Genomic DNA, 11424 nt, shown 5'->3' with positions numbered 1-11424 from the left:
CTATAAATCGCAAGCCGTTGCGATTTAACTACTCTCGTTTGCAATATTTAACTTACGCCCCATGTTGCACAATGTACTATTGACTGTTTGGCACCCAAGGCACCCTTCTATATGCTTCTATTCAGTTCAGTTCTGGTGCGATGCCCTCATGGAGACCAATGGAGACCTACCTATAAAAAGATTTCTCGTGAATCCTCAAAGAGGGCGCTCTTTTCCGACTGCTTATCAAAATTGCCGTTTGCCCGTTAGCTGACGATCGGACTGCGTAGCGTCGTAGTTCTGTCATTTTGTGTTAGATGGCGCTGTGCACAAGATTAAAAAGAAAATGCATCGGCATTAGTTTTAGTTATTTATTCCTTCATCTTTCAAAATTATTTATTTAACTGCATTCATTAAAAATATTAAAATGTTTATCTATTAAATGCATTATAATGGGTGGTGAGTTTAAAATGGCTTTTAGTAGGTGAAGCTACGTCGGTACTTATTCAACTTTCCAATTGACTTTTCCAATTTAATGAAAAGAATTTCTAAACAATTTCTGAAAGAGATATCAGTAACATTGATATAATGATACTATGTCATACAGACCTATGTCCTATTTTAGCATGGCTGGGCCGGCACCGCCATATATGGCAATGAAATCGTCCGGCCAACCACAAGTTGTTGTTTTGCGCATGTGTGCAGATAAATATGGTCGTATGATGTAACACAGGCTCATCTGTAATTGCTGGACTCAGAAATGTCTCAATAATAAGTAGAATCTTTGTGTTAAAAGCCCCCTTATATCCGAAATAATAAACAATGAGAATAACGAACTTTTTAGTGCCGTCCACAAAGCGTCTCAATATTATCGATATCGATAAAATTTCGTGTCTTATTATTTGATAATATTAAATTTTATCTATAGTTGGTCAAACCAAATTGTCAGTAAATACGAACAAAAAAAACCATACTCATCCTTTTCTTTTGGGTGCTAGACTAGTGTAAGACAAATATAGTATGATTCTCTGTCTATGTTTTAAATGAGACAGGCCTTTGACAAACTATAGCGCATAAATTATAGTTGGTCAAGCAAATCTTGTCAGTAGAAAAATGCGCGAAATTCAAATTTTCCATGGGACAATATTCCTTCGCGCCTTTCTCTACTGACAAGATTTGCTTCACCAATATAATAAACCGCACCGCTCTTGACTCCACAGTTCACATGGCTCTCCACACCGCCAAAGACAGAAGCAGATGGAGAAAGATCGTAAGAGAGAAAGTGATACAAAAGGGAGGTCACGACCCTCAATACTGAGGAATACGACGCAAGGAGGATAATAAAATAATAATTTATTTGCCTAGCACATTTAATTTTAACAAAGGGATAAGATAACAATGCAAATGATCATGAAAATTATGGATAAGTAGTCAATGATGAAACGCCGCTAGCGTCCAAGAACACTAGCGACCATGCTGCAAGGGAGTGATTTATTTATCTTTCCTGACCCTCAAAATTTATATATTTATTTAGCAAAGTTTTAGATAGATGTAGATGTAGTGTAGGGACGCCCGGCCGGAAGCAGGCGGGCTGTCGATCACGTGTCGCGTTCATTCAGCCCTGTTCCCTGAAGTTGGAGCTACAGGTTACTGTCCCGGCGGCATTCCCACACTATTCTCCTTAAATCTTGTTTTCCTGCAGAACAGAAGGACATCTTTAAGTTCGACGTACTTTAGTTCGTTCTCTTTCAGTGTGTCTCTACCGAATGTATTATATCGCGGTGCCGCATACATATACACTCTGCTAGTAAGTGAAAGCTAGTCTCCTCCTTACCACAATGTGGACAGGAGGAGTCTACTAATTTTCATTATCTTAAGGTGTCTGTGTTGAATATATAAGAAGTTTTTTTTCTGTGTCGTTAATCAACAGTTCAGTCAGTTCAAGCTCGCTGAATGTGTGTGGTTCACTCGACCAATTGTCTAGACAATACAATAAGATCTATCTACAAAAAATATATATTTCGCAAGTAGCCAACTAAAAATAAAATATGAATATAACAGTTGCTACTCCGTCAAGTGGACGAAAACTCGAGCTTGGCGGAAACCAGCGCAATGATCTAATTCGGACCAACAAATTTGGTAATTTCTTCGCAAATTTTAGGCTTAACCCAGCCTAATTATTTATTTTATCATTGATGGTAATGGTCAGTGTATACTGTCGAGTAGAATTACAATTACAGCAAATATTGCTGAAATACATATAGGTACTTTTAATGCGTGAAATGCGTCACTCAATATCGATATGAATACATCCCTAAAGTTGAATGAATCACTCACCCACATATTCCCGCAATGGTGAGATAATGCAGGCTTGTCCTTATTGGCCAGTCCGCCCATGCGGCAGCCGTATCGACCAATCACATCACATTTCCGAGCGGCATCGCTCCCCCGTGAAACCGTCACTATATAAGCGCGCCTAACGGATTTTTCTCCATATTTCCGTTCGGCAAGCCTCTTAACCGGTAGCGTCGAACGACGACTGACTTATTTAATTAACTTATTTCTACGTTAAGTTACACAAAACTCAAATCAAAATGGTGAGTACTGCATTATTTTATCCTATTCATTCCCCTAAATAATTTTCTTGTAAAAATCATTTATTCAGACGTATAAATTTTTCGTTAAATGATACCGGGTGCGGGTTGGCCATTGGCCACGCCGCCATTTCACGTAGGCGCCGGCAGATGCACATTTTTTTTCTTTTCTTGTATTTTCTACTTTGCTTGACATTCTTCTTTCAAATCAAGTGTTATTCTAGGCCCTATTCAATTGTTTAAATTGCGTTCTATAATAAAGTTGCTCAGTGCTCTTTTGTTTCGCTAATCATGGCTACCGGCGGCCGTAGGTATTTGTCACCACGACATTCTCACCGGGTGCCACGCACGTTAAATAGATAAAATTTTCTGTATTTCAACTTATTTTATCGTCAATCTTATATTAATTTAATGCTATAAGTATTCGAATTGCTTTTCGTTTGAAAACCGGTGACGTGTCCGCGACCTCTTACAAGGCTATTTTGATAAATGGATGATCTCACCTCACTTGTTGTGCCCGATAGCTCGAACAGAAACCAATTTGCATATTTCCGAAGGCTTTTCTTGGCTTAGCAACTAAAATCGATAATATTAGGTCGTTTTACGAAAACCTTGAGTAGGGTTGGGTTGTTAAGTGCCTTTCACCTTTCTCTTGCGCGGAGTTATTATCGAGAGTAAGTGAAATGTGCTACTTTTTCTCCCATTGTTAAACGAGTAACTTCAAACTTTCTAAGTACTCTGGTACTTATTGATCTTTCTGATAAAGATATGATAGCATATCTCGGCCAAATAAAAACTTCTTTGTGCTAAACAAATGACTGATTTGGCTTTAAAATTCTCTTTAGCTGTATTTCAATTCATCAAGAATAAAGTTTCACTTATAAGTATTCTCTAATTTCTCTATTATATAAATTAGGTCGACATTTTGTAAAATAAAGATAGACCTTTATTAACATAAACTTTTCTTTGCCACAGCGTGAGTGCATCTCAGTACACGTTGGCCAAGCCGGAGTCCAGATCGGCAATGCCTGCTGGGAACTCTACTGCCTGGAGCATGGCATCCAGCCTGATGGCCAGATGCCCACAGACAAGAACATCGGGGGTGGTGACGACTCCTTCAACACCTTCTTCAGCGAGACTGGAGCTGGCAAGCACGTGCCTCGAGCCGTGTTTGTGGACTTGGAACCTACTGTAGTTGGTAAGTTTTTAAAATGGGACTTATATATGGGCATGACATCTTAAAAAAATTTTTCAAGAAGGAACCGTTCTCTAAAATGACTACATTCTTAAATTTCACACATAAAAATATTCTTAACTTTGGAAGAGTTCTAGAAGTACAGTTTTAATGATATTTATCTTTTGCCAACAGATGAGGTCCGCACCGGCACATACAGACAGTTATTTCACCCAGAACAACTTATCACTGGTAAGGAAGACGCGGCCAACAACTACGCTCGCGGCCACTACACCATCGGCAAGGAAATCGTCGACCTAGTGCTCGACCGCATCCGCAAGCTCGCCGACCAGTGCACCGGTCTCCAGGGCTTCCTCATCTTCCACTCTTTCGGAGGTGGCACCGGCTCCGGCTTCACTTCTCTCCTCATGGAACGTCTCTCGGTCGACTACGGAAAGAAGTCCAAACTCGAGTTCGCCATCTACCCCGCGCCCCAGGTCTCTACTGCTGTAGTCGAGCCATACAACTCCATTCTCACCACCCACACGACTCTCGAGCACTCCGACTGCGCCTTCATGGTCGACAACGAGGCTATCTATGACATCTGCCGCCGCAACTTGGACATCGAGCGCCCGACCTACACCAACCTGAACAGGCTGATCGGCCAGATCGTGTCCTCCATTACGGCCTCCCTGCGTTTCGACGGCGCCCTCAACGTCGATCTGACCGAGTTCCAGACCAACTTGGTGCCGTACCCGCGTATCCACTTCCCGCTGGTCACTTACGCGCCGGTCATCTCCGCCGAGAAGGCTTATCACGAGCAGCTCTCAGTGGCGGAAATAACTAACGCTTGCTTCGAACCGGCCAACCAGATGGTGAAATGCGACCCGCGCCACGGCAAATACATGGCGTGCTGCATGTTGTACCGCGGTGACGTCGTACCCAAGGACGTTAACGCGGCCATCGCCACCATCAAGACCAAGCGTACGATTCAGTTCGTGGACTGGTGCCCTACCGGTTTCAAGGTCGGCATCAACTACCAGCCGCCTACCGTGGTGCCCGGTGGCGACTTGGCGAAGGTGCAGCGTGCCGTGTGCATGTTGTCCAACACCACCGCCATCGCCGAGGCCTGGGCGCGCCTGGACCACAAGTTCGACCTCATGTACGCCAAGCGCGCCTTCGTGCACTGGTACGTGGGTGAGGGTATGGAGGAGGGAGAGTTCTCCGAGGCCCGCGAGGATCTGGCCGCTCTCGAGAAGGACTACGAGGAGGTCGGCATGGACTCCGTAGAGGGAGAGGGCGAGGGTGCTGAGGAATATTAAATCAAGTCATGCACACACCGATACATTCCGGTGAAAATGAATAAAACTGAAATTATGTGAATTTACTTTGTTTCATTCCCGTCCTATCAAATTGACAAAAATTGCTATTCAGTCAATAGATATAATTTAAATTAATACTTTTAACTAAATAAATGGCCAGGTTTTTTTAAATAATGATCATGACAAGGCGCTTGTACACTAGGTCTATAATTATTAAATACAGTTGACTGCTATTATATGTTAGATAGATTCCGCTCGTAAAGGATATATGGTCAAATCTCACGAAATAGCGAAAGCAGCTACTCCAAAGCAGTCTGTGCCGTAACATAATTCACTTTTCTATACAGCTAGTATAGCGACGATGTGGGTACAGTCGCCTGTAATAATGCTACGCAAAGATATCTGAGACTGGTCTTATTTATTTATTTGTAGAGCCATAAAGAGCATGTCACAGTTATCCGGCATTCGAAGAGTAACATATTATTGCAGGTGACTACATAGAAGCTGTAGAACATACCATCTAGTCTTGCCAACCGTTCCCATGACCAAAGATATATATCATTACACGGGCATTCGGATTTTTTTTGCAAGTTTGAGGTAATGGCATTTCGCGGGTAGACTATCGCATTCGACAGGAATATGGTAAACGCTCTTACAAGTCCCTAAAGCAGTTCGAAATAACTCAAACTGCAAGTTGAAATTAATCCGTATTTGCAATACAATCTCAATGCGATCGACCTTCGCTAGTATTCCTATACCTACAAGCATGTTATCTAACCAAGGAATCAATCCATCCAGTGTCATGTGACAAGAAACTACCCATGCCCACGTACTGAAATTAATACTAGCCTAGCAAACCAATTCGTCATATCTTGTTCCTGCCTTTCAAATGATCGCCATCCTACACGAAACCTTGCGGTCTGCCTACATCCAATATTACTTATAAGGTGGGTGGTAAAGCTGTTTGCTATTCGACAGGTTGGCCTATGAGTAAAGATTGGTAAAGAGGAAAGGGGTACCTACACATTATAGTGTGCGGCGACATACTCACGAGAACTGAAAACTGGTTACTTTGTATGAAAATTTCACTTGAGTGAATTAGGAATGGCAGCATAAGACCTTTTGAGTTTTCTGTAAATTTTTACTGAAGGTACCCTACTCAACGAATCTTGTTTCTCTTGTTACATTCCATACGTCACTCGTTTTTACCCTTTGGGTACGGAAAAACGGGACCCTATTACCAAATCCTCTTTGCTATTACTATATAAGACTCCGCTGTCCGTCTGTCTGTCAGCAGGCTGTATCTCATGAACCGTGATAGCTAGACAGTTTAAATTTTCACAGATGATGTATTTCTGTTGCCGCTATAACAACAAATACTAAAAAGTACGGAACCCTCGGTGGGCTAGTACGACTCGCACTTGGCCGGTTTTTTTTTTACTGACTGTACATCTTATCCAGTTCGAATGAGGCCCGGCCTAACCAGCTTTCCATAATTTCTAACTAAAGAATAAATGTACTTATTAAGTACAGTCGCCATCAGATATATCGGAGCGCCCGAGGTGCTCACAAATATCTGAACACGCCTTTATTGATACGCCACGCCGCGTTAGTGCGTGTTCAGATATTTTGAGCACCTCGGGCGCTCTGATATATCTGATGGCGACTGTACCTAGTTAGTAACTTTAAAAAAGTGTATACCCAGGTCTGCTATTTCAATTAATTTAAATGGCTGACAACAGTGTAGCCACTTCTTTAGTTCGCCGAAAGCACTTTGAATAAATTTTATTGGTCATGTTATGTTATGAGCCCAAGAGCGCCCGCTCGCCAGATATGGCGTTGTCAGTGGTGACATCACCGCCGTACACGGTCGATTATGACCTCATTTATGAGGAAACACTGCCGTGAATTAGTTTCAAATCCACATTATATTAAACTTATTTATAATGAATTCAATTCCCTTATAGGTTAGGTTTGTTATAGACTAATATAGAAATATAAAAACTTGAAGTCTACAATTTAGTAAACAAGGTTTTCTGTTGAGGTATTTTCAATTGACCCAGTTGTGGTTTGTTTTTTATGAGCGTGTGTTTGAATGAGTTATTTCATGCATACCTATATACAGGGAGATTTTGGGATTATATTAAGCTACTTTTACTATAAGATCAACCACGAAATCGCGAAAAAAAATTTGGCTGTTTCATACATTTTGGCTGGTCCATTTTCTATGGGAGGGTACATTTTTTTTTCGCGATTTTGTGGTTGGTCCCATAGTAAAAGTTGAACAAACACATGTTCCGAATTGGGAAGAAACAGGATGCGACATGCAGGTTCTGCCAGGAGTCAGAGGAGACTGCAATGCACATTCTCTGTTCCTGTGGACCACTAATGTCAAAAAGAAGTATCCACTTAGGGCGGCACATACTGCAACCCTATGAGGTACAGAACATTACGGCCCAAAGAATTTGGAATTTTCTGGACTCAACGGGCATTAGTAACGAACTTTAAAGGGCCGTCACAATAGATCACTGCTTGGTCGACGTGACACTCACAGGCCCACAACACCCCAACAATAATAATAATAATAGTAAAAGTTGCTCAGTGTAATCCCAAAACCTAAAAAGATAGTATGATTCTATCTGTCTATGTTTCCTCGACCCAGTCATCCCGCGTATTTCGGACGGCAACAGGAAAAAATCTAAACGACCTCTCACAGTAAAACAGAATTTATTTAGCTGACTGACCAATCCGCTTACGACCTTTTTATATAAGAATATAATGAACTCCCGTCTTCTACGAAATTAAACGGGGTGAGTGACCTCTCTGGAAATAGCCCGTGCACTCGGTGGCATACTGTCGTTGGTCCATTCGTCTGGGAGATTAGTGTTCAATATTGTATGTATAGCAGGGATGTTGCGGATGCCGATTTTTAAAGGGTCACATCCGCGGATGCGGATGTCGAGATTAGGCACATAAAAACGTCAAATATTAAACTTTAGTAATTTTTATTAAAAAAAAAACGAAACTTATATTTGAACAAGAATATAGATGCCCTACCAATCGCATTACTATACTAAAGTCCAAATAAAAAAAACTTTTAACTTCTTGTCGCTGTCCATCAATTGCTCGATCGACGAATCACAAAAACGAAATGAGATTCCTATTGGCTAATGACGAACTTACCTAGCACTTACGCCGTCGCTAAGACGTTTCTGTACCTACCTGTTCCACATCCGCATCCGCATTAAGCTCCGCATGGATTTTATGCGGATGCGGATGTTGAAAATAATGCGGAAGTTCCGTGGTTGCGGATGCGGATGAAATCTTCTCAAACGATTTTTACGTCTAAGACCCTAATCAGTTAAACACAAGCCATTGTTTATTTTCTGCGTACGGTCGGCCATTGTGTGCCATTGTCTCAGAGCGCGTGCCACGGCGTGTGCTATTGTGTCTAACAATAGCACACAATGGCCATTTTCAGGGTTCCGTACCCAAAGAGTAAAAAACGGGACCCTATTACTAAGACTCCACTGTCCGTCTCTCTCACCTGTGTGTCTGTCTGTCACCAGGCTGTATCTCATGAACCGTGATAGCTAGACAGTTGAAATTTTCACAGATGATGTATTTCTGTTGCTATAACAACAAATACTAAAAACAGAATGAATTAAATATTTAATTGGGGCTCCCATACAATAAACGTGATTTTTTTGACGTTTTTTGCGTAATGGTACGGTTTTTTTTATAATAATAATGTATAAACCGACTAACTCATTGTTAAATTCAATAAAAATAAAAGTGTTCATTTCGAATTTTGGTTCGAAAGCGTAACGACAGCGTGTCGTTACGCTTTCGAAGCATTTTAGTTTTTATACCGGGAAAATTACGTTATGCAGCCACAACATACCGCTACGCTTAGCAGTGAATTAGGCTGCGTTTCCACCAGAGATGTGCGAGGATGCGTAACGAGGGATGTGTTTGTTAAAAACTAATAGAATATTGTCCACTAGAGCTGCGCCGAGGATAGGCAAATGAAGTTTGTCTATTGGTTCTTAACAAACACATCCCACCCTACGCGTCCTCGCACACCTCTGGTGGAAACGCAGCCTAAGTTAAGTGCTATAATAAAAATATAAGTACAATTCATTTCATTTATTTAAATAACAGCAACGCACCAAATGTGACGTTTTCAACCAAAAGATACCACATTGTCGCTTGTCGATAAGGTTGATTTCGAATTGAAGCTATATGGAAATAGCGCCTTATTGACAACCGACAATAAGTACCCTTTAGGTTGAAAATGGCACAAATATAACTTAATTTTACAAACTAACTCTAAGCACTGCACTCTTTTATAATAAATACAGTCCATCGCTTATGTACGAAATATCATTTGATATTTACCAGTCGCTTTTCGGTGAAGGAAAACATCGTGAGGAAACCGGACTAATCCCGACAAGGCCTAGTTTCCCCTCTGGGTTGGACGGTCTGATGGCAGTCGCTTTCGTAAAAACTAGTGCCTACGCCAATTCTTGGGATTAGTTGCCAAGCGGACCCCAGGCTCCCATGGAGCCGTGGCAAAATGCCGGGACAACGCGAGGAAGATGACAGTCCATCGCTTTCATTTCTACTCGCAGTCCGACATACCAAGATCAAAGAACCATATCGAACTAAAATAACCGGTACAAAAGCAGTCTTCACATTGGATAGCGGTGTGCGAGCGGGACATCGCTATACACGTGCACAGCGCCGTCTCGCTCACACTAGAGCGGCGTGCGAGTCCGCATGATAGCCGCGTAACAGCACACTCAACTAACCATTAATAGACACTATTTGTGCCATTTTCAACCAAGAGGGTACTTATTGTCGGTTGTCAGTAAGGCGCTATTTCCATATAACTTTTTTATGTTTCCTAAAAAAAAAAAAAAAACTTCGATTTGAAATTAACCTTACCGACAACCGACAATGTGGTACCTTTTGGTTGAAAACGTCACATATCTTTGCAATAAGTTTATTAACACATTCGTTATTAACAAATGCGCAACGAGCGTAGCCGGTAACACGGGAAAAACCGTATGTAACGAAAAGCGCCTGCGAAAGTACGAACAGAACTCCCCGGCGAGTCGCTGGCACTGAATGTGTTAATAATGGTCAGTTAACTATGTCCACAATGAAATAGTCGCTATCAGATATATCGGACCGGCCGAGGTGCTCAAAAAGATCTAAACACTGTTCAGATATTTATGAATGCCTTGGCCGTTCCGATATATGCGGTGGAGACTGTACAGTCAGCTACACAAGTACACGCAATCACACAAGTCACAATGCTTATTGTATTTAAATAGGTACGTGGTTGATTTTAGTTTGACATAATTCTTCATACATACCTATAGATGCAAATTACAAATTTTTAGACTTAAAACCTCATTTTTCTGCTGAAATTCTTAAGACGCGTACCTACTCTCACGGCTAAAGTATGTGCAAAATCAATTCAAATACATTTTTATTATTTAGACAAAATGCCTTTGCTTTTGTATGTTCAAGATATTAAGAGTCCCCGGCAAGCTCGGTTCTTCATACAAACGTAGTTCCGCTCTCATTTTAAAACGACTAGCTAGATTGTTTTGAAACTTTGTACTTACAATAGGATAAGGTATATCTATGTCTGTAATTAGTTTATGTAGCTTCAGATACCATAGCAAAACAATATACAGCTAATTTAAGTTTTTCATACAAAACTTGTTTTTGCTCCATTTCGTTTGTTTTATAAACTGGAGCTATATAAACTTATGACAGTCCTAGATATACCTCATGTCATTGTATGTGCAAAGTTTCATTACAATCCAATACGTAGTTTTAAAATGAGAACGAAACTCCGTTTGTATGGGAAGGTGAAATTCGTCCAGCTTGCTGGGGACTTAAAAAGTTCATATATTGCACACAAGTGTAACCTAAGTCATTTTTACACATTTCTTCAGTATTTTATAATAAATCTTGCATATTGATTGGTGGCCGAAGCAGAGTAAATGATGAAGTATTGTATTTCTTTTTACTCGTTATAAAACATATTTCTAATGCATGTCTATAAAATTACAAACCACTTGTAAAACGCCTACGATCAGCAAAACAAACATTTGTGGTATTTTCTATAAAAAGGGACCTTATTGTCAATGGCACTTACGGCATTATAAACGATGCTCCGATATAAATACAATGCCGCGCGACGTTGTGCGGCGTAAGCGCCATTGACAATAAGGTCCCTTTTCATAGAAAATGCCCCATTTGATTATTCATAATTACTTAAATTTACTTTGCTAATTAAAAAACCTACTGTTAAAATACAATGTGATGCAATTTT

General features: G+C 40.8%; 1 protein-coding gene across 1 annotated transcript; it reads left to right on the top strand.

The window, feature by feature from the left end:
* Window positions 1–2417: 2417 nt before the first annotated feature.
* LOC134751564 (tubulin alpha chain-like) lies at window positions 2418–5130 on the top strand. Its single transcript, XM_063687024.1, has 3 exons — window positions 2418–2576; window positions 3549–3771; window positions 3943–5130. Exons 1-3 carry the CDS (start codon window positions 2574–2576, stop codon window positions 5067–5069), a joined length of 1353 nt encoding a protein of 450 aa, XP_063543094.1. The 5' UTR covers window positions 2418–2573; the 3' UTR covers window positions 5070–5130.
* Window positions 5131–11424: the final 6294 nt, after the last annotated feature.

This window comes from Cydia strobilella, chromosome 22, assembly GCF_947568885.1.
Source record: "Cydia strobilella chromosome 22, ilCydStro3.1, whole genome shotgun sequence".
NCBI classification, from domain to species: Eukaryota; Metazoa; Arthropoda; class Insecta; order Lepidoptera; family Tortricidae; genus Cydia; species Cydia strobilella.
Note: the sequence above shows the minus strand (reverse complement) of the source record. Positions and strands in the feature narration are given on the sequence as shown.

What these genes read in the sequence shown, in the direction of transcription:
- LOC134751564 (XM_063687024.1), top strand. An exon ending in CTTGGAACCTACTGTAGTTG is followed by an intron (nt 3,772 to 3,942) that starts GTAAGTTTTTAA and finishes TTTTGCCAACAG; the next exon opens with ATGAGGTCCGCACCGGCACA.